This window comes from Salmo trutta, chromosome 23 (genome assembly GCF_901001165.1).
Source record: "Salmo trutta chromosome 23, fSalTru1.1, whole genome shotgun sequence".
Classification (NCBI taxonomy): Eukaryota; Metazoa; Chordata; class Actinopteri; order Salmoniformes; family Salmonidae; genus Salmo; species Salmo trutta.
Genome location: NC_042979.1, coordinates 30,294,096 through 30,318,761, shown reverse-complemented (window position 1 = coordinate 30,318,761; position 24,666 = coordinate 30,294,096). Strand labels below are relative to the sequence as shown.

The following is a 24,666-nucleotide window of genomic DNA, read 5'->3' as shown; positions in this document are numbered from 1 at the left end:
CGTTGGTATTGGTTATTATATTAGGATCCCCATTAGCTGTTGCAAAAGCAGCAGCTACTCTTCCTGGAGTCCATACAAAACATGACATAATACAGAACATTAATAGACAAGAACAGAACTACATTTTTTTTTTTAAATGTCACACACAGCCTACATATCAATACATACAATATCTAGGTCAAATAGGAGAGACGCATTGTGCAGTGAGGTGTTGCTTATCTGTTTTTTTAAACCAGGTTTGCTGTTCATTTGCGCAATATGAAATGGAACAGAGTTCCATGCAATAATGTCTCTATATAATACTGTATGCTTTCTTGAATTTGTTTTGGATTTGGAGACTGAAAAGACAGGAGGCCCACTGGTCTCCTACAAACACTCAGGCGCGCACACACAAATACTTTGTATAATCACAATATATAAATGTACACCTATAGTAAATGTACACTCATTATCAATGTTATGCTGCATTGTTTTGTCCTTTTTGAGAGATATAGAAATGTTTTCTGCTTTTCACAACTACCTCAAGACGCACAGGTTATAAGCTGCACTTATGTCGAACTCTCTCTCTCACCAATTGTCCCCCTCTCCCCCTGCTAGATGGAGTGGCGGTCCTTCCCATCATATCTGTCCGGTAATAGGTTCCAATAGTAACCCTGAGTGAGGCTGAAGAAAGCATTTTCCTCTCCTCGGCCATGTAACGCAGAGGGAGAGGAGCTGGTGTAGGGATAGGAGGTATAGGGAGAGGAGCTGGTGTAGGGATAGGAGGTATAGGGAGAGGAGCTGGTGTAGGGATAGGAGGTATAGGGAGAGGAGCTGGTGTAGGGATAGGAGGTATAGGGAGAGTAGCTGGTGTAGGGATAGGAGGTATAGGGAGAGGAGCTGGTGTAGGGATAGGAGGTATAGGGAGAGGAGCTGGTGTAGGGATAGGAGGTATAGGGAGAGGAGCTGGTGTAGGGATAGGAGGTATAGGGAGAGGAGCTGGTGTAGGGATAGGAGGTATAGGGAGAGGAGCTGGTGTAGGGATAGGAGGTATAGGGAGAGGAGCTGGTGTAAGGATAGGAGGTATAGGGAGAGGAGCTGGTGTAGGGATAGGAGGTATAGGGAGAGGAGCTGGTGTAGGGATAGGAGGTATAGGGAGAGGAGCTGGTGTAGGGATAGGAGGTATAGGGAGAGGAGCTGGTGTAGGGATAGGAGGTATAGGGAGAGGAGCTGGTGTAGGGGTAGGAGGTATAGGGAGAGGAGCTGGTGTAGGGGTAGGAGGTATAGGGAGAGGAGCTGGTGTAGGGGTAGGAGGTATAGGGAGAGGAGCTGGTGTAGGGATAGGAGGTATAGGGAGAGGAGCTGGTGTAGGGATAGGAGGTATAGGGAGAGGAGCTGGTGTAGGGATAGGAGGTATAGGGAGAGGAGCTGGTGTAGGGATAGGAGGTATAGGGAGAGGAGTTTGTTGATTTGATTAGATTAGATTTATGACCATTTTAAACAACCACACGTGGATACAGTAAAATGCCATTAAAATCTTTGAGGATGACACAAAACAAAAGGAAATGCATGAAAACATTTATTTAACCTGTATTTAACTGGGCAAGTCAGTTAAGAACAAATTCTTATTTTACAATGACGGCCTACACCGGCCTAACCCGGATGACGCTGGTACACAAGATAACATGAAAACAAAGTACATCTCATCAATAGGGAGGAAACCGTAAAAGGAATAAAATAGATGACCAAGTAACATTAATTGAAACAATTCTACTTTCTTTAAGCCTGTGCATTTTTAATAATTTTGCCCATTAACCATTTCTTAAGGTTTCTCTTAAAGCTCCCTAGTGTAGGGAAAGATTTTATATTGTTTGGTAGACCATTCCATTCATCTGCACAAGTGTTAAATATTAAATACACCTCCAATTGACTCAAATTATGTCAATTAGCCTATCAGAAGCTTCTAAAGCCACAACATTTTCTGGAATTTTCCAAGCTGTTTAAAGTCACAGTCAACATAGTGTATGTAAACTTCTGACCCACTGGAATTGTGATACAGTGAATTATAAGTGAAATAATCTGTCTGTAAACAATTGTTGGAAAAATTACTTGTCATGCACAAAGTAGATGTCCTAACCGACTTGCCAAAACTATAGTTTGTTAACAAGAAATGTATGGAGTGATTGAAAAATGAGTTTTAATGACTCCAACCTAAGTGTATGTAAACTTCCGACTTCAACTGTAGGTGGTGGAAGAGGAGGAAGATGGGTAGGAGTGGGGGGAGAGATCGAATGTGTACATGGTGAGTCCCCCGCCATATGACACTGTAAACAACAGACCATGCAGATCTGAGGTGGAGGGGACTGGAGCAGGGGGCAGAGAAACAATCCATCCCTCAATCTATCAACCCAATATTATCTGTGTAGAACTTTTGTCAGCACTTTGTCACTCAACACTTCAAAGAATCCAGACCTAACATAATGTATGTGTGTGTGTTTGTGCACGTGTATTACGATACCTGAAGTGGTTGTATAGGGCTACGATGTTGTTTGATATCTTGCCCGTCTAGCCCAACCCCGCCATCAGCACGAGAGCTTTGAACAGCTCGGGAATCATCCTCCGGAGCCAGACGCTTTAACAGTGTAAGGAGTTTATTTTGATCCTGACACGAAACCCAAACCGGCTGCGTGCGTGCGCGCCATCAGGCATATATTTATTTTGTCCCCCCCACACCAAACGCGATCACGACACGCATGTTAAAATATCAAAACAAACTCAACCAATTACACTAATTTAGTTCTGTCGTCACATTCTGCGATTGGCTTGAGAATCTACGTCAGCCGACATAGGCTCCATCAACTGTAGCTGTTTATTTGATCTGCGCATGTTTCAGAACCAGCAGCGCAAGCCTCTCCCTATGCTTATGTAAGAGGGAAGTGAGTTCGGAAAAACTTAAAGTATGCATAATTTTCACATACAAACTTCATATGTCCGAACTCAGAATCAAGTAGGCTTCCCCAAAATAAGATTTTCGCTGTGGTAGAATGTAGGGGTCAGTGGAGGATCCTTTCATAAAAATGTTAATAGTGAAACATTAAAAAAAGTGATCCTTTTGCGATAAACCTGAACTAAATATATTCACGTCACCAAAAAATGTATTAAAACACACTGTTTTACAATTAAGATCTACAGTAGCCTCAACAGCACTCTAGAGTAGCCAGAGAACAACTCGTTTCTGTCCTCCTCTGGGTACATTGACTTCAATATAACATCTAGGAGGCTCATGTTTCCCTTCCATGGACTTACTCAGTGATTATGACAACTTCCTGAGGACATCCTCTAACCTATTAGAGCTCTTGTAGCATGAATTGACATGTTGTCCACCCAATCAATCAAAGGATCAGAGAATGAATCTAGTGCTGAAAACATAAGCTACAGCTAGCTAGCACTTCAGTGCATAAAATGTGAGTAGTTGACTCAAAGAGCGAGAAATACAAAAGTTGAATAGTTAATTAACGAATTAATTTCTTCAAAAATGAAGGACACGAGAGAGCTAGCTATATTTCGTTGTATTTTTGTTTCATTTTCACAGCTAGCAAATGCAGCTAGCTAGTTTAGCCTACTTAAACACCCGGCTCAAACAGAGCGATGCTATGTTAGCTAGCTGGCTATGGCTTCCAACACTGGAACTCTTCCACATCAAGGTAAGCTTTTGGTTTTTCTAATTCAGTGGTTCCCAAACTTTTTATAGTCCTGTACCCCTTCAAACATTCAACCTCCAGCTGTGTACACACTCTAGCACCAGGGTCAGCGCACTCTCAAATGTTGTTTTTTACCATCATTGTAAGCCTGCCACACACACACTATATGATACATTTATTAAACATAAGAATGAGTGACAGTTTGTCACAACAAGACTCTTGGGAAGTGACAAAGAGCTCTTATAGGACCAGGGCACAAATAATAATAAATAATTTTGCTCTTTATTTATCCATCTTACATATAAAACCTTATTTGTACATCAAAAATTGTGAATAACTCACCTCAGGTTAATGAGAAGGGCGTGCTTGAAAGGATGCACATAACTCTGTGATGTTGGGTTGTACTGGAGAGTGTCTCAGTCTTAAATCATTTTCCACACACAGTCTGTGCCTGTAATTAGTTATGTTAGTGAGGGCCGAGAATCCACTCTCACATAGAAACGTGGTTGCAAAGGGCATCAGTGTCTTAACAGCACAATTTGCCAAGGCAAGAAACTCTTGAGTGCAACCCTATCCAGAAATCTGGCAGTGACTTCGATTAAATTCAATTTTCACAGAACCGCTTGATGCAATTTCGATGAGGCTCTCTTGTTCACATATCGGTAAGTAGACTGGAGGCAGGGCATGAAAGGGATAACAAATCCAGTTGTTTGTGTCGTCCGTTTCGGGAAAGTAATTGCGGACCCAACTCACTCAGGTGCTTCGCTATATCACATCTGACATTGTCCGTAAGCTTGAGTTCATTTGCACACAAAACAAATCATACAATGATGGAAAGACCTGTGTGCTGTCCTTGTTAATGCAGACAGAGAAGAGCTCCAACTTCATAATCAGCCTCAATTTTGTCCCGCACACTGAATATAGTTGGAGAGTCCCTGTAATCCTAGATTCAGATCATTCAGGCGAGGAAAAACATCACCCAGATAGACCAGTCGTGTGAGAAACTCATCATCATGCAAGCGGTCAGACAAGTGAAAATTATGGTCAGTAAAGAAAACTTTAACCTCGTCTCTCAATTTTAAAAAAAACGTGTTAATACTTTGCCCCTTGACAACCAGCGCACTTTTGTATGTTGTAAAAGTGTTACATGGTCGCTACCCATATCATTGCATAATGCAGAAAATAAACAAGAGTTCAGGGGCCTTGCTTTAACAAAGTTAACCATTTTCAATGTAGTGTCCAAAACATCTTTTAAGCTGTCAGGCATTCCCTTGGCAGCAAAAGCCTCTCGGTGGATGCTGCAGTGTACCCAAGTGACGTCACGGGCCTTACCACCCCACTATGTATTCCTGTCATGGCTTTCGCGCCATCAGTACAGATACCAAAACATCTTGACCACCAAAGTCCATTTGATGTCACAAGGCTGTCCAGTACTTTAAAAATATCCTCTCATGTTGTCCTGGTGGTTTGCAGAAGAGGATGTCTTCCTTAATTGACCCCCCATAAACATAACGGACATATACAGTTGAATTCAGATGTTTACATACACTTAGGTTGGAGTCATTAGAACTCATTTTTCAACCACTATGGTTAACAAACTATGGTTTTGGCAAGTCAGTTAGGACATCTACTTTGTGCATGACACAATTAGGACATCTGCTTTTATCTTTATTTAACTAGGCAAGTCAGTTAAGAACAAATTCTTATTTTCAATGACAGCCTAGGAACAGTGGGTTCAGGGGCAGAACGACAGATTTGTACCTCGTCTCCTCAGGGATTTGAACTTGCAACCTTTCAGTTACTAGTCCAACACTCTAACCACTAGGCTATGCTGCGACCCCACTTTGTGCATGACACAACAACTGTTTACAGACAGATTATTTCACTTATAATTCACTATCACAATTCCAGTGGGTCCGAAGTTTACATACACTAAGTTGACTGTGCCTTTAAACAGTTTGGAAAATTCCAGGAAATTATGTCATGGCTTTAGAAGCTTCTGATTGGCTAATTGACATCATTTGAGTCAATTGGAGGTGTACCTGTGGATGGATTTCAAGGCCTACCTTCAAACTCAGTGCCTCTTTGCTTGACATCATGGGAAAATCAAAAGAAATCAGCCAAGACCTCAGAAAAAAAAGACCTCCAGAAGTCTGGTTCATCCTTGGGAGCAATTTCCAAACACCTGAAGGTACCACGTTCATCTGTACAAACAGTAGTACGCAAGTATAAACGCAATGCGACCAGTCAGCCGTCATACCGCTCAGGAAGGAGACGCGTTCTGTCTCCTAGAGATGAACGCACGTTGGTGCGAAAAGTGCAAATCAATCCCAGAACAGCAAAGGACATTGTGAAGATGCTGGAGGTAACAGGTACAAAAGTATCTATATCCACAGTAAAATTAGTCCTAAATCAACATAACCTGAAAGGCCGCTCAGCAAGGAAGAAGCCACTGCTCCAAAACCGCCATAAAACAGCCAGACTACGGTTTGCAACATCACATGGGGACAACAATCGTACTTTTTGGAGAAATGTCCTCTGGTCTGATGAAAAATAGAACTGTTTGGCCATAATGACCATCGTTATGTTTGGAGGAAAAAGGGGGAGGCTTGCAAGCCGAAGAACACCATCCCAACCGTGAAGCACGGGGGTGGCAGCATCATGTTGTGGGGGTGCTCTGCTGCAGGAGGGACTGGTGCACTCCACAAAATAGATGCCTTCATGAGGATGGAAAATGATGTGGATATTTTGAAGCAACATCTCAAGACATCAGTCAGGAAGTTAAAGCTTGGTCACAAATGGATCTTCCAAATGGACAATGACCCCAAGCATACTTCCAAAGCTGTGGCAAAATGGCTTAAGGACAACAAAGTCAAGGTACTGGAGTGGCCATCAAAGCCCTGACCTCAATCCTATAAAAAATGTGTGGGCAGAACTGAAAAAGTGTGTGCGAGCAAGGAGGCCTACAAACCTGACTCAGTTACACCAGCTCTGTCAGGAGGAATGGGCCAAAATTCACCCAACTTATTGTGGGAAGCTTGTGGAAGGCTAGCCGAAACATTTGACCCAAGTTAAATAATTTAAAGGCAATGCTACCAAATACTAATTGAGTGTATGCAAACTTCTGACCCACTGGGAATCTGATGAAAGAAATAAAAGCTTAAATAATTTCTACTATTATTCTGACATTTCACATTTTTTAAATTAAGTGGTGATCCTAACTGACCTAAGACAGGGAATTTTTACTAGGATTAAATGTCAGAAATTGTGAAAAACTGAGTTTAAATTTATTTGGCTAAGGTGTATGTAAACTTCGGACTTCAACTGTACCAGGAGCTGTGCCAGGCCCGCCACATCTGTTGACTCATCCAGCTGTAACGCATATAATTCACTGGCTTGTATGCAAAGCAGTAATTGTTTCAAAACATCTCCTTCCATGTCACTGATGCGTCGTGAAACAGTGTTTGATGAAGGCATTGTCTGTATCTTTTTTTGCCCTTTTCCCCAGCATTGTCCCAGCCATATCTGCGGCAGCAGGAAGAATTAAGTCCTCCACAATAGTATGGGGCTTGCCTGTCCTACCCACTCGGTATCTCACCATTTAAGACGCTTCTAGCCCCTTCTTATTAATGGTATCTGTTACTTTTATACATGGTCTTAGTACTCGAAAGTTGTCTTTATTCTCACTCAAACTTCCATGCCCACTCCTTCCAAATTGTCATGTTTTGTTTCTAAATGTCTGTGCAAGAGTGAAGGTTTGCCCACGAGAGAGTAACGGTTAATGTGATTGGATGTTAATTATTTGACTAGGCTACCTGTATTTGACAATGTGTTGTTATTTCGCTCAACACTAATTTTTATTTTATTTTATTTTTGGCAATGAAACAAGGCTACTCAGGCGAGAAAAAAACCTCACCAATATGTATTGCCCTGTTGGAAAATATAAATGGACTGTTTGAAAACGTAAAAACATTTATTTTTTATGTGAATCACATTTTTATTTGGCATACCCCCGACAGCATCCCAGTTTGAGAATGCCTGTATTAATTTATAGCCACCGGTTCCCGCCAGTCTAACTGCTTGCTGACTGTACACTGTACTGCATGATTGTTGCGGGATTAGTAACACATTAGTTCTATTATCTATGTTGACTATGACGTTACTTAAGCTAATGTGGTGACAACGATGTAGGTAGGCTGTGTGTAGCGGTTATGAAATGAAGGTTTGGCTTGAAAAGTATTATTTTTTTTGCCTGGTCACAGACAGCTGATGTGTTCTGCATTCAAGTCCACAAGCGAAGGGAAAAGGTGAGAGGAGGAGAGCGTTTAGATGCGAGAAGGAATACAATGAGCAAAGATTTCATGCTGTTTGTATGTGGCTGCTATGAAAGTGAACTGTGTTTGCGTGTGATCAGGGGTGTATTCATTCCGCCGATTCTGTTGAAACGTTTCTTACACGGAAGCAAACGGAACGGGGATAAACATCCCTGAATTTGATCAATATAAACTCTTGTGTGCAACTGTTGAACTAATGATTACACCCTAGATCAGCTAGATTTGGGCAAGAGTGTGCAAGGCGGTATTGAATGTCTGTCACCTCAAGTTTCTCTCGACCTGTGTGCATCTACGCTGTAAACTTTCATTCATAGGCTAGGTTGTAGCAACCTCGTGATGGGTATAGGGAAAATTCTATTATGTAATAGCCTAAACCTATGGCTGTTGCATTGAGCTGGGTGAATGGAATATGAATGACAGTCATCCAATATGCTGTAATAGAATTAAGGCCATGCTCATAAAAAAATAAAAAAGTGTCCTACCTCATCTTAGCCATTGGTAGCGGTACTTAAATCAGCAGACATTGACCCCTGTCACACTGAATGGCCCAAGACGCCCGACAATCGTTTACAACCTACGGATTTGCCCACAACATCAACATTTTGTCTGGGACGGAAAAATTGTGGCATAAGACAGCTAAAATCTGTGGGCGGCTTTATCCAGAGCAACGTACATTCATCTTAAGATACTTTTGTATATATAGTGTATGTGGACACGCCTTCAAATGACTGGATTCGGCTATTTCAGCCACACCCGTTGCTGACAAGTGTATAAAATCAAGCACACAGCCATGCAATCTCCATTGACAAACATTGGCTGTAGAATGGCCATACTGAAGAGCTCAGTGACTTTCAACGTGGCACCGTCATAGGATGCCACCTTTCCAACAAGTCAGTTTGTCAAATTTCTGCACTGGTAGATCTGCCCCGGTCAACTGTAAGTGCTGTTATTGTGAAGTGGAAAGGCTAGGAGCAACAATGGCTCAGGCGCGAAGTGGTAAGCCACACAAGCTTAAAAAATAGAGAGAGCCGCACACTCTAGGAGCTCAGATGCAATAATTGTATACCAACATTTTGATAGCCAAACTCTCTTCATCAGGGTATAATGACAAACACTGCAGGTCACCAGTTTATATAGGGTTTCAAAGGACACACAGGTGTCTGTAATCATGGCCGGCTGTGGCTTGATTTCATTGGTTGATTTACAGACAAAGAGAACGTATAAAAAAAAAACTTGAACAGATAGCATACGATCATAGATACAATTTGGCCGCATCTTATAGGCCTACAAACACAATATTATTTACAATGGATAGCAAAATCACAATAATCACAAGACCGGCTTCAGCTCAAACTCTACGTTGAGAATGAAGGGAGCAAGGGTCTTTAACTTAAAGAGCCAGACGGCCTCTCGTTTTAACAACAAATTGTCAAGGTCACCCCTTCTGAGGAGTGGGCACACTCCACGCCTCTACTAGCACGTTGGCTAGTAGAGTAGGCTGCTGGGGAAGATGGCGGATGTTTTGTTTGAAACTGATGGAACGTCGAGTGGAGAGAAGAGTGAGAAGGAATGGATTTCAGTGGCGAATAAAAAAGGAAACGAGAAGTCAAGTGGTCGTGGAATCTAGTTAATCCAAGGGTCTCTGAGTTATTTTAGTCGGAGTGAGGGTTTTGGATTGATCGAGATACCTGGGAGATCCGTTTGAAGTCTCAATGAAAATCATAGATGTGTTAATAAATGTCAGTGAAAATAACAAGAACTGTTTTTTTGTTGTTTTTTTTGTATGTCCAAGGAGCAGAAGGAGCGTGCTTTGCACCTGAAAAAGATAGCTTGGAATGTGTCTTGTATGGATCTGTGAAGCAGAGAACCTACTAAGGGGGTTGGTTATCTCTTGAATGGCTCTGAAAGGGAGTACAAAGGATATAACTGAAGAAATAGTGCAGTGGTTGGTGCACGCCGACTGACCCATATGGTAGATGGAGTGAGGATCCCAGTGGTTGGTGCACGCCGACTGACCCATATGGTAGATGGAGTGAGGATCCCAGTGGTTGGTGCACGCCGACTGACCCATATGGTAGATGGAGTGAGGATCCCAGTGGTTGGTGCACGCCGACTGACCCATATGGTAGATGGAGTGAGGATCCCAGTGGTTGGTGCACGCCGACTGACCCATATGGTAGATGGAGTGAGGATCCCAGTGGTTGGTGCACGCCGACTGACCCATATGGTAGATGGAGTGAGGATCCCAGTGGTTGGTGCACGCCGACTGACCCATATGGTAGATGGAGTGAGGATCCCAGTGGTTGGTGCACGCCGACTGACCCATATGGTAGATGGAGTGAGGATCCCAGTGGTTGGTGCACGCCGACTGACCCATATGGTAGATGGAGTGAGGATCCCAGTGGTTGGTGCACGCCGACTGACCCATATGGTAGATGGAGTGAGGATCCCAGTGGTTGGTGCACGCCGACTGACCCATATGGTAAACCTGTTACATCATTGTGGACGTATGACAAGTAAACTTTCATGCATTGTACAAAGGCTGAAGTTAAAAAAATATTTAAATAAGCTATTTTGCTTACTGTTTAAGAATGATAAATAGCCAGAATAGTGGTCTTTCACTGTACAGCTAATATTGCATTAGGACTGCTGGTGTTTTATTTCCAATGAGCAGGTTTGCATTGTGATAAAATCATACAACCAATGCACATTATTATGATAGCTTGGTTTTATATTCACCTTATGCATTGATATCTAAATGATAGGCAATATTATGCAATACAACTAGATTAGAAGGCCTAGACTACTTCCTTCTAATGCAAGCTAGACGCATTGGATACCAAAAAAATCTGGCATATTATAAAGGTCAATGTCCAATTGAATTATATGCATGCATATATAACAGGAATGTTAAATTAAATGAATATGCCATTGTAATATTATTAATGCCTCTCTCTCCCTGCAGGGGATTAGACAGATAAACGGCATCCCCCAGATGCCCAAACCTCAAAATCGTGGGGAGACATGAACACTTCAAATGTTTTATAAATATTAACCCTTTCATTGGTTTTCCTGTATCTGTGCCTGAATCCTTAGAACACAGACCATTGTACAAAAGTTGTATTAGTCGTATGAACAAGATATATGGTCCAACAAAATGCTTACTTGCAGGTTCCTTATCGACAATGCAATAACAAATATTTGTTTTATTTTAATTGAACCTTTATTTAACTATGCACATCAGTTAAGAACAAATTCTTATTTACAATGATGACCAACTGGGGAACAGTGGGTTAACCGCCTTGTTCAGGGGCAGAAAGACAGATTACCTTGTCAGCTCGGCCCAACGCTCTAACCACTAGGCTACCTGCCGCCCCAAAAATATAATACGAACATAAAGTAAATGTCTCAGTAGAATAAAAAACATTTTAGCATCCCCAAGTGAGGGACATCAAGGAGATTAACATTCAAAGCTTGTTTAGTACACCTCATTCTAATCAAATCAAATGTTATTGGTCATATACACATGGTTAGCAGATGTTATTGTAGGTGTAGCGAAATGCTTGTGTTTCTAGCTCCAACAGTGCATTTCACAACAATACACACAAATCTAAAAGTAAAATAATGGAATTAAGAAATATATTAATATTAGGACGACTAAAATACAGTAGAATACAGTATGTAAACATTAAAGTGACCAGTGATTCCATGTCTATGTACATAGGGCAGCAGCCTCTAAGGTACAGGGTTAAGTAATCTAGTGATGGCTATTTAACAGTCTGATGGCCTTTTAAAATTTTTGACAATGAATAATTGAACATGTTGTTTGCTAGGCAGCAATAAAAACTTGCACACAGGGCAGAAATCACCCACGTCTATTGTAAATGAGCTTCATATGTTACAATGAGCTGACAATTCTGCATGATAGAGAACAGTATGTGTGGATCTACTTTTAACAGTGACATTGCACACTGCTGAATAAACTCCTGACTTAACTCCTGGAATTGGGTGATTTTCCTGGTGGATGGAAGGTTCCCAAGTTCTTTACATCTGTCAGGGTGGTGGGATGTGCTTCAACCTGAGGCCAAGAGAGGAGAAATTAACCTCACTGCTCAAATTAGATGTTACGATTACTTTGTTTAGTTAGTCATCCCTAAACAGCTGATAACCAGGACAAGATCGCCTGCTAGCTAGCCATTGCATCCGACGAGCTCACTTTGATTGGCTGGCGGGCTGATTAACAGCAGTGACTCATATGAATTCATATGAAAGTAATTTGTTGAACATTTTAACATCATTTGGTGAATAAATAAACGCAATACTTACATTTGACAAATGTATTTCTCTGGAACATTTTCTCACAAGCGAGAACTTATGTCCACCATTAATTCAGCAGTTTTTTTCCGCTGTGTCGCAAGGTGTTATGGGATAGCCTCCCTGGCGAAGGGAAAGAAAATGATTGCTCCCATGCGTGATTTGTTTTCCAAACCTCCCAAGTACGCTAATAGAACTTCCTGGAAAATTAGAACATACTTGCCGTTTCGCTTTCTTAGGTTTGGAATCGCACTTTAAAAATGACAGTTGACTTCCGCACTTGCTATACTCTCTAGATAGAACGCAAGTATGCAATTTGGAACATGACATAACCAATGTCTATCTATGAAATATCACATTTTGCTGAAATATATTAGCTCTCAATTGAATATAGAAATAGTTTGATTTAAATAGAAATTGGTAATTTTAACTGTCACGAACCGGCTCGAAGTTCATAACAAGAAGGGAGACAATGTGGAGATAAGGAATAACAAAATATTTTAACCGAAGTAAACTAAATACAATTAACAATGGTGTGTGTAGTCAGTAGTGTAAGTGAGTGTTTGCGTGCATAAATGTGATCATGGGGTTGTTGAAAGGTGCCCAAACAAAACAAAACAAAACGGCCACACAAAAAAAATGCCACAACCAAAATCTAGAAGTGTGTCTGTATGGAGAGAGTCTCCCCAATGAATGGGGAAGAGGTTTATTCATCCCGGGACACACCCGGGCCCATGTGTGTCTCATGTCGCTGACGACCGCCGGCATGCTAATAAGTAAAACAAGAGCAAAGAGAATGAATACGGCAGACAGAGTGGGAGGGTCGTCACATTAACATTACTTCTTCTCTCTGTTTTACTTTTAGCTTGCTTGGACAGTTTCACCACCAACATGTGAGTTCTCTTCTTTTCCCTTCCAGCTTAGACTACAGGGAGCACAGAAAACACACAGTATAACACTGGAAATTCTTACCTTGTATTTCTAACAGTTTAGCAGAAGGCACCACACCACATTAGAGTTGGTAAGGTCATGAGAAAACAATACATTTACTAATTCATCTGTTTCTGATTCTTTGTCTCATTTGGAGCTCCATTAGTCTAGTACTCTGCGAGTTAAAGCTCCATTAGTCTAGTACTCTACTAGTTAAAGCTCCATTAGTCTAGTACTCTGCGAGTTAAAGCTCCATTAGTCTAGTACTCTACTAGTTAAAGCTCCATTAGTCTAGTACTCTACGAGTTAAAGCTCCATTAGTCCAGTACTCTACTAGTTAAAGCTCCATTAGTCCAGTACTCTACTAGTTAAAGCTCCATTAGTCTAGTACTCTACTAGTTAAAGCTCCATTAGTCTAGTACTCTACGAGTTAAAGCTCCATTAGTCTAGCACTCTACGAGTTAAAGCTCCATTAGTCTAGTACTCTACTAGTTAACCTCTCTGGGCCAGTGGGACGCTTGCGTCCCACCTACTCAACAGCCAGTGTAATCCCGTGGCGCGAAATTCAAATACCTTAGAAATGCTATTACTTCAATTTCTCAAACATATGACTATTTTACACCATTTTAAAGACAAGACTCTCGTTAATCTAACCACACTGTCCGATTTCAAAAAGGCTTTACAACGAAAGCAAAACATTAGATTATGTCAGCAGAGTACCCAGCCAGAAATAATCAGACACCCATTTTTGAAGCTAGCATATAATGTCACATAAACCCAAAACACAGCTAAATGCAGCACTAACCTTTGATGATCTTCATCAGATGACAATCCTAGGACATTATGTTATACAATACATGCATGTTTTGTTCAATCAAGTTTATATTTATATCAAAAACCAGCTTTTTACATTAGCATGTGACTAGCATTCCCACCGAACACTTCCGGTGAATTTACTAAATTACGATAAACGTTCACAAAAAACATAACAATTATTTTAAGAATTATAGATACAGAACTCCTTTATGCACTCGCTATGTCCGATTTTAAAATAGCTTTTCGGTGAAAGCACATTTTGCAATATTCTGAGTAGATAGCCCGGCCATCACAGGCTAGCTATTTTGACACCCACCAAGTGTGGTACTCACCAAACTCCGATTTACTATTAGAAAAGTTTGATTACCTTTGCTGTTCTTTGTCATAATGCACTCCCAGGACTTCTACTTCAATAACAAATGTTGGTTTGGTTCCAAATAATCCATAGTTATATCCAAATAGCGGCGTTTTGTTTGTGCGTTCAAGACACTATCCGAAGGGTAAAGAAGGGTGACGCGCCCGACGCGTTTCGTGACAAAAAATGCAAAATATTCCATTACCGTACTTCGAAGCATGTCAAACGCTGTTTAAAATCAATTTTTATGCTATTTTTCTCGTAAAAAAGCGATAATATTCCGACCGGGAGTCGTTGTTTTCGTTCAAAGAGAGAGAAAGTAAACATGGTGTCGGCTCGTGCATGCGCCTCCAGTCTCATTGTCCTCAGATCGACCATTATCCAAATGCGCTAATGTTTTTCAGCCAGGGCCTGCAAAGCCACCATTCATCGTTCTGGCGCCTTCTGAGAGCCTATGGGAGCGTTATAAAATGTCACGTTATGCCAGAGATCCCCTGTTTTGGTTAGAGATGATCAAGAAGGCCAATAAATAGTCAGTTTGGAATCTTCTCAGGTTTTGGCCTGCCAAATGAGTTCTGTTATACTCACAGACACCATTCAAACAGTTTTAGAAACTTTAGGGTGTTTTCTATCCAAATCAAACAATTATATGCATATTCTAGTTACTGGGCAGGAGTAGTAACCAGATTAAATCGGGTACGTTTTTTATCCGGCCGTGCAAATACTGCCCCCTATCCCCAACAGGTTAAAGCTCCATTAGTCTAGTACTCTACGAGTTAAAGCTCCATTAGTCTAGTACTCTACGAGTTAAAGCTCCATTAGTCTAGTACTCTACAAGTTAAAGCTCCATTAGTATAGTACTCTACTAGTTAAAGCTCCATTAGTCCAGTACTCTACTAGTTAAAGCTCCATTAGTCTAGTACTCTACGAGTTAAAGCTCCATTAGTCTAGTACTCTACGAGTTAAAGCTCCATTAGTATAGTACTCTACGAGTTAAAGCTCCATTAGTCTAGTACTCTATGAGTTAAAGCTCCATTAGTCTAGCACTCTACGAGTTAAAGCTCCATTAGTATAGTACTCTACGAGTTAAAGCTCCATTAGTCTAGTACTCTACGAGTTAAAGCTCCATTAGTCTAGTACTCTACGAGTTAAAGCTCCATTAGTCTAGTACTCTACGAGTTAAAGCTCCATTAGTCTAGTACTCTACGAGTTAAAGCTCCATTAGTCCAGTACTCTACGAGTTAAAGCTCCATTAGTCTAGTACTCTACTAGTTAAAGCTCCATTAGTCTAGTACTCTACTAGTTAAAGCTCCATTAGTCTAGTACTCTACGAGTTAAAGCTCCATTAGTATAGTACTCTACGAGTTAAAGCTCCATTAGTCTAGTACTCTACGAGTTAAAGCTCCATTAGTCCAGTACTCTATGAGTTAAAGCTCCATTAGTCTAGTACTCTACTAGCTAAAGCTCCATTAGTTTAGTACTCTACTAGTTAAAGCTCCATTAGTCTAGTACTCTACGAGTTAAAGCTCCATTAGTATAGTACTCTACGAGTTAAAGCTCCATTAGTCTCGTACTCTACGAGTTAAAGCTCCATTAGTCCAGTACTCTACGAGTTAAAGCTCCATTAGTCTAGTACTCTACGAGTTAAAGCTCCATTAGTCTAGTACTCTACGAGTTAAAGCTCCATTAGTCCAGTAGTCTACTAGTTTAAGGTGAGTAGGTTGTCTTTTACTACTAAAATATATAATTGACACAATTTTGTTGCTGTTTTTCATGTAACACAGAAATGTTCTGCAGTTATATTCTGAGCTCTGCCACTCACATCTCTCTCCTGTCCTCCCCAGTTAAGACCGAGCCTGTAAACAACAGTGAGCCTGACTGCCACAGATGGCAGCACTGGACAGCTATGTAGGCAAAGGTAACACCACAAACAGTTTCAACCTCTCATTCTCCATTTAAAATGGAGCCTAACACACATGCATACTCACAGATGTTGTTGGTGTACCAGCCATATTAAAACCAACTAAAGGTTACCATTGCAGACATCTGGTTCCCTTCACACCAATACACATAAGCTGTTCATGTGATGTCACCATTACTCTCACTCTTGTTACAACATATATTTTTTACCATATTTAGTCAAACTCATATTCTTATGGCTTGGGGGTAAAGCTGTTAACAAGCCTTTTAGACCTAGACTTGGAACTCCGGTAACGCTTGCCGTGTGGTAGCAGAGAGAGCAGTCTATGACCAGGGTGGCTGGAGTCTTTGACAATTTTTAGGGCCTTACTCTGACACCACCTGGTATAGAGGTCCTGGATGGCAGAATTCTCGGGCCGACTCTTTTCTCTGTATATATCAACAATGTTGCTCTTGCTGCGGGTGATTCTTTGATCCACCTCTACGCAGACGACACCATTCTGTATACATCTGGCCCTTCTTTGGACACTGTGTTAACTAACCTCCAAACGAGCTTCAACGCCATACAAAACTCCTTCCGTGGCCTCCAACTGCTCTTAAACGCTAGTAAAACCAAATGCATGCTTTTCAACCGTTCGCTGCCCGCACCCGCCCGCCCGACTAGCATCACTACTCTGGACGGTTCTGACCTAGAATACGTGGACAACTACAAATACCTAGGTGTCTGGCTAGACTGTAAACTCTCCTTCCAGACTCATATCAAACATCTCCAATCCAAAATCAAATCTAGCATCGGCATTCTATTTCGCAACAAAGCCTCCTTCACTCACGCCGCCAAACTTACCCTAGTAAAACTGACTATCCTACCGATCCTCGACTTCGGCGATGTCATCTACAAAATAGCTTCCAATACTCTACTCAGCAAATTGGATGTAGTCTATTACAGTGCCATCCGTTTTGTTACCAAAGCGCCTTATACCACCCACTACTGCGACCTGTATGCTCTAGTCGGCTGGCCCTCACTACATATTCGTCGCCAGACCCACTGGCTCCAGGTCATCTATAAGTCTATGCTAGGTAAACTCCACCTTATCTCAGCTCACTGGTCACGATAACAACACCCACCCATAGCACGCGCTCCAGCAGGTATATCTCACTGGTCATCCCCAAAGCCAACATCTCCTTTGGCTGCCTTTCCTTCCAGTTCTCTGCTGCCAGTGACTGGAACGAATTGCAAAAATTGCTGAAGCTGGAGACTTACATTTCCCTCACTAACTTTAAACATCAGCTATCTGAGCAGCTAACCGATCGCTGCAGCTGTACATAGTCCATCTGTAAATAGCCCACCCAATCTACCTACCTCATCCCCATATTGTTTTAATTTACTTTGCTGCACTTTTGCACACCAGTATCTCTACTTACACACCATCATCTGCTCATCATCATCTGCTCATCTATCACTCCAGTGTTAATCTGCTAAATTGTAATTACTTTGCTACTATGGCCTATTTATTGCCATACCTCCTCATGCCATTTGCACACACTGTATAGACGTTCTTTTTTTCTATTGTGTTGACTGTACGCTTGTTTACTCCATGTAACTCTGTGTTGTTGTTTCTGTCGCACTGCTTTGCTTTATCTTGGCCAGGTCGCAGTTGTAAATGAGAACTTGTTCTCAACTAGCTTACCTGGTTAAAAAAAGGTGAAATTAAAAAAAAAAAAAAAGTGATGAGCTTTGAGGGCACTATGATGTTGAAGGCTGAGCTGTAGTCAATGAATAGCATTCTCAAGTAGGTGTTCCTTTTGTCCAGGTGAGAAAGGGCAGTGTGGAGTGCAATAGAGATTGCATCATCTGTGGATCTGTTGGGGCAGTATTAAAATTGGAGTGGGTCTAGGGTTTCTGGGATAATGGTGTTGATGTGAGCCATGACCAGCCTTTCAAAGCACTTTATGGCTACATACGTGAGTGCTACGGGTCGGTAGTCATTTAGTCAGGTTACTTTAGTGTTCTTAGGAACAGGGACTATGGTGGTCTGCTTGAAACATGTTGGTATTACATTTTCAAGCAGACCACCATAGTCCCTGTGCCCAAGAACACTAAGGTAACCTGCCTAGCGTGATCAAGACAAAGGAGATGATTGTGGACTACAGGAAAAGGAGGACCAAGCACACACCCATTCTCATCGACGCGACTGTAGTGGAGCAGGTTGAGAGCTTAAAGTTCCTTGGTGTCCACATCACCAACAAACTATCATGGTCCAAACACACCAATACAGTCGTGAGGAGGGCACGACAAAGCCTATTCCCCCTCAGGAGACTGAAAAGATTTGGCATGGGTCCTCAGATCCTCAAAAGGTTCTACAGCTGCACCATCGAGAGCATCTTGACTGGTTGCATCACTGCCTGGTATGGCAACGGCTCGGTCTTCGACCGCAAGTCACTACAGAGGGTAGTGCGTACGGCCCAGTACATCACTGGGGCCAAGCTTCCTGCCATCCAGGACCTCTATACCAGGCCGTATCAGAGGAAGGACTTAAAAATTGTCAAAGACTCCAGCCATCCTGGTCATGGACTGTTCTCTCTGCTACCGCACGGCAAGCGTTACCGGAGCACCAAGTCTCGGTCCAAAAGGCTTCGTAACAGCTTTTACCCCCAAGCCATAAGACTCCTGAACAGCAAATCAAAAGACTACCCAGACCTCTCTTTTACGCTGCCGCTACTCTGTTTATTATCTATGCATAGTCACTTTAACTCTACCTACATGTACATATTATCTCAATTACCTCGACTACCGGTACCCCCTGTATATAGCCTCACTATTGTTATTTTACTGCTGCTGTTTAATTATTTGTTACTTTTATTTTCTATTTTTTACTTAACACTTTTTTCTTAACTTCTTAAAGCATTGTTGGTTATGGGCTGGTAAGTAAGCATTTCACTGTATACTGAATACTGTTGTATTCGGCCCATGTGACAAATAAAATGCAATTTTATTTTATTTCATTTTAAATGACTACCGACCCTTTAAAACTAACATAAAGCGGGTACAGCCTCTGTGTTCACAGTAAATGCAGAAGTTTGCGCTCAGAAGACCTGAAATTTACTCAGTGCCGAATTTTTTGGGACGTAACACTGGGTGGGCGTTTTCTGCATGGGGGAGTTAAGAGCCCCATCACTTGCGGTACGGGTTTGGAAGCAAAAGGACCTTATATCAGTAAGAAATAATTTTCTAAAAACAAAAGGGTAAATTGATACACAACTTTATAGGGTTCGGGTTAGTGTTCCCACAGGGCCATATCTCCATGTTACAGCGCGTGTTTACGGAAAACAGACGGAAGACAGAGTTGACTACTTGTGTTAATTGGCTATATGTGTCTCCTAACACCTGTGTGTAAACAGAAGACGGACGCTACAAGTGTTGTCACTGAAAAATACTGTTGGTTGCAACTGTGCCAAAACCGGTTAAACCAGAGTACAGCACAGGAGGTTGGTGGTACCTTAAATTGGCGAGGACGGGCTCGTGGTAATGGCTGTAGAGGAATCAGTGGAATGGTATCCAGTACATCAAACACATTGTTTGATTCCATTCCATTTGCTCTGTTGCAGACATTATTATGCATCATCTTCCCCACAACAGCCTCCACTGGTGTACAGTAAGTCTGTATTTTGCATTTGTGGAATCATTTTGATGTGAAATGAAAGTAGAGGGATTTATGTTTCTAGAACCATACCCCAATTGAGAATCTGTTCACATTTAGATGGAGTATTTGGCTGTTTTGGCTTCCAATCCATTTTGCCTTTAAACAGAACATGTAGGTCCTTGGACTATAAAGAGTAACGTTAGACTCATTTAGTCCTTTATTGGATTAGGACTCTCCTATCTTTACTTAACTGAGGGCTAAATCTTCCCAAATCAAAAGTGTCTAATGGATACAGAATAAAAGGCATCTCCATAGATAATGTGTTATGTATGAAATAATGTGATACCATGATATAGCATTTATCCTCGGCACTAATTTATGCTGCTAACAGACTGATATGTATTCAAGTACTGCGCATGCGCATCAATTTTCTGCGCTTGAATTTGAACAATTAAGTCATAGGCCATGTTCCAGAGCTTCAAAACCGCTATGTATCATGGGTACATTGTGAACGACTGACTGATCTACAAATAACATTGAGTAGTTATTTATGATTCAAGGTGATTTGTAGATTAGTCAGTCTCGACTCGCCTTTAAAATCGTCTGCACTGTCGAATGAGCCCAAAGATCGTACAAGATGAAGTTATGTAAACTCACCTTTTTTTGAGACAAAATGTGCAGTTCACACTCCGACCTGTGAAAGGCAGCAATACACAACACAGCGTCTAGTCTGCCGGAAACTCATAAGAAGAAGAAGTCATGTAAACGTTATCTACGCTTGAAGTACAATTCCTACCATGCAATGAACACCAAAATCGGCAAGAAAAATAGGCTAAAACATACTTTATTTGCTTGATATTGAGGATATCACGTTGAGAGCTCTACCCCAAAATGGACCTGCTGCTGCAAATGGACAATTTCGATAGCACCATAGAGGATTGGGCTACATATATCGAGAGACTTGAGCAGTATTGCTTTGCTAACGATGTAGAAGATGAAAGGAAAGTGGGGGTACTTCTGGGTGTAATGGGAGCTAAAACATATAACTTGCTATGTACCCTTACAGCACCGACAAAGCCAGAAGAGAAGACATTCAAAGAGATTGTAAATGCGTTACAGACTCATCTAAATCCAAAGCCGCTGGTCATAGCCGAACGTTTCCGATTTCACAAACGGAATCAGCAAAAGACAGAGTCAATACCGGAGTACATTGCGGAGCTCCGCCAGCTCTCGCAGTATTGTCAGTTCGGACAGGGATTGTCGGATGCGCTCAGAGACAGGCTGGTATTCGGGTTACACAACGAGAGCACACGGAAACGGCTCTTATCAGAAATAGATCTGACATTGGCGCGCGCATTGGACATAGCCATATCAATGGAAACTGCCGCAAAAGATGCAGGAGAGTTACAGAGGAAAAATACAGTGGAATGCACAGTGAACAAGTTTAACACACGACGTCAAGAGAAATCACAGGCATGCTTTCGGTGTGGTAAAAAGTCACATGACCCTGTCGATTGCTGGTTTAAAGACAAAGACTGTAGACAATGTAACAAAAGAGGACACATACAGAAAATGTGCAAATCGAAGCAGAGTGATAAAAAGTCACCCAAAACAGGAAAGAGAGACGGAAAAGTGCATCAGGTTACTGAAACGGATTCAAATGACTCTGATGAAGAAGACATGTCATGTCTTGAACTTTTCTCTCTTAAAGAGACAGATCGCAAAATAATCTGTGTAACACCTGAGGTAGAGGGGGTGGCACTAAATGACACAATGTTTGACAGCAAGGACAGCAGTTTACATACAGATAGACAATTGCGTCAGAGAACGTTGGAGAAAGGGAAGGAAATGGCCACAATCTCTGATAATGATGATGGTGATGATTATTATGATGGTGTTGATGATGATGACGATGATTATGATTATAACGATGATAATGGTGATGGCGATTATGATGATGGTGATGATGATAATAATGGTAATGATCATTATGATGCTGGTGACAATAGTGATAAAGATGGTGATGGTTATGTCTGTGACAACAGTTCTGAAACCAGAGACAAGCCCTACCACTGTTTAGACTGTGGTAAGAGTTTTACCAGAGTCTATCATTTAAAAAGACACAAGCAAACACATAACAAAGAAAAATCTCACCAATGCTCTGATTGTGGTAAAAGCTTCACTCGACCGGAACATTTGAAAAAACACCAGCGAAGCCATATGACTGACAAATCACACCATTGCACTAACTGTGATGAGTGTTTCTCTAAAGCAGCACAACTAAGAAGTCACATGAAAGTGCATGCCGGGGAAAAGCCTCACCTCTGCACCGACTGTGGGAAACTATTCCAGTCGATACACACGTTTGAAAGACACCAGCTGAAACATGCTGGAAAGATGCTTCACCAATGCTCAGACTGTGGTAAAGGTTTTACCAGAGCCTATCACTTGAGAAGACACCAGTATACACATAAAGAGAAGTCTAATTACTGCTCCGATTGTGGTAAGAGCTTCAGTCGTCTGGAAAATCTAAAAAGACACCAGCGGAAACACAAAGAGAAGACACGTTACCACTGCTCTATGTGTGAGGAGAAGTTCTCTACACAGGCAACGTTAAATAGTCACCTGCAGGTACATGTTGGAGAGCTACCTCACCATTGCTCTGACTGTGGAAAGGCGTTCTTAGACAAAAGACAATTTGAGATCCACCAGAAAAGACATCAGCGAAAAACAGTAAAAGAGAGGTCTTACCTTTGCAGTGACTGTGGAATGACTTTCAGCAAGCCAAGCGCATTTAAGGTGCACCAGAGATCTCACACAGGAGAAAAACCATACAGCTGCTCAAAGTGTGGGAAGAATTTTGCACAGTCCAGCACACTTCGGAACCACCTCCAGTGGCACGCTGGCGAGAGGGCCAGCTACTCCTGCCCTGTCTGTTGGAAGACTTTCTCTCGAGCTGACAGTGTGAGGAGACACCAGATGGTTCACACAGGAGAGAGACCTCATGAGTGCCACTGCTGTGGGAAACGCTGCTTCCGACGGAGTGCTCTGATTATACATATGAGGAGTCACACTGGAGAGAAACCATACATTTGTTCTGAGTGTGGGAAGAGGTTCTCCCAAGATGGCGACCGGAAACGACACCAGATAAGACACCACCCTGACCTCTGACCTGAAGAGGACAGCAGGCACAGGCAGGCTTCAGTAGAGGCACACCGATCCCAAATCCACCCTCTGCCCCTACCCTCCTAGCTCTTACCCCCTAGCCCCTATACCAGGGGGTGGCAAACTCATTCCTGGACGGTCTAGTGGTTTTTACTATTTCCCATTTTATGGCTAAAATCTGCTAGCTAGCTAACGAACAATTGTAATGATGTATTTGAGAGACAAGTGCTCATTGTGCAAATGTATTTGTTTTCAATAAACATTGGAGATGAAATATAGCTTACATGTTGTCAACAATCTAAGCCAACCCCGTTTGTTTTGCCCCATAGTTGCACATGTGTCTGTTTTGTTGTTAAACAACCAACCCCTCTATGCAGATGTTGAAGCATGGTGGCTAGGAAAAACTCCCTAGAAAGGCAGGAACCTAGGAAGAAACCTACAGAGGAACCACATTCATCATTTTCTTCATAACTCTATATTTCTATCCATTCATCATTGTGTACAGTATTCATGGTGCGTTCAATAGATTGAAAACAAAGGATTTGGGAAAGCAGGATACTAGCTACAACTACAGTTATTTATCCCAGTAGCCTACATTATGCACAGAAACCACGTGATAAGCTTTTCATCACGAAAAGGTCATTAATTACCACAGCCACAAAGTCAGAAGGTCGGCCTACTCCACCAATCAGATGAATGTTGAACGTGTATGCCGGCTTACGGTTCGCGGGAAACAACCAATCAGATGAGGGAGTGTGATGACGCGTATGCCGACCGGCATGCAGGGGCAGACGAGAGACATGCATTTGTTCTGTCTTATGATCCATCAATGATTTGGTTATTTTTTAGCCATAATAAAACCAACATTTCTAAATGCAAATCGGCTGTCTTATTCAAACTCAGCTTGCAGGCTTATCATGATGTTTGCCCTTACTCATAGTTACTTGTCTTAACCCTACATATGAGGACACCAAGGTCCGGACCTCAAATTTTTTCGAAAAACAAAAAAACAGTAGCGGCACAGTTATAATGCAAATAAACTACAATATAAACTGCATGCTACAGTCCTACTGCAGTTGAACTTTAGTTGAACTTCATATGCACTTCAATTGAACTGCACACTGAGTTGATTGAAGACAGCATATTGCAGTTCATTTCATTTATTTACATTTCGTTACTAAGTATGTGTGTCAAATGACTGTTGAGTTAGAGTAGTAGAATACACAAGGGGCAGTTTCAAAACTTAGTTGTGCATCAGAAATGTACCTCTTGTTATATGTCACTCATTGAAAGTTACTCAATTATCCCATGTCAGTAAAAAAAACAAGATTGGTAATTTAGTCTAGTTAGTCTAGCCAGCTATCTGAATTACCAACCGGACCTCCTGGGGGCCCTATTGATTTTGTTTGTCACTCTCACTCAGATATCATATTAACATGGCATAAGTCATGGGAAAATGTGTAGAATTGCAGGAACTTAACTTTAAAACTGAAAAAATGTCTCCCCACCGC

General features: G+C 41.7%; 1 protein-coding gene across 1 annotated transcript; it reads right to left on the bottom strand.

Annotated features, from left to right (window-relative positions):
- Positions 1-142: 142 nt before the first annotated feature.
- LOC115160294 (DNA-directed RNA polymerase II subunit RPB1-like) lies at positions 143-10,493 on the bottom strand. The gene is made up of 2 exons (XM_029710657.1): positions 9,980-10,493; positions 143-1,444 (listed from the first exon to the last, which is right to left on the bottom strand). The coding sequence occupies exons 1-2, from the start codon at positions 10,491-10,493 to the stop codon at positions 594-596; spliced, it is 1,365 nt and encodes a 454-aa protein (XP_029566517.1). The 3' UTR covers positions 143-593.
- Between the last annotated feature and the right edge of the window lie 14,173 nt (positions 10,494-24,666).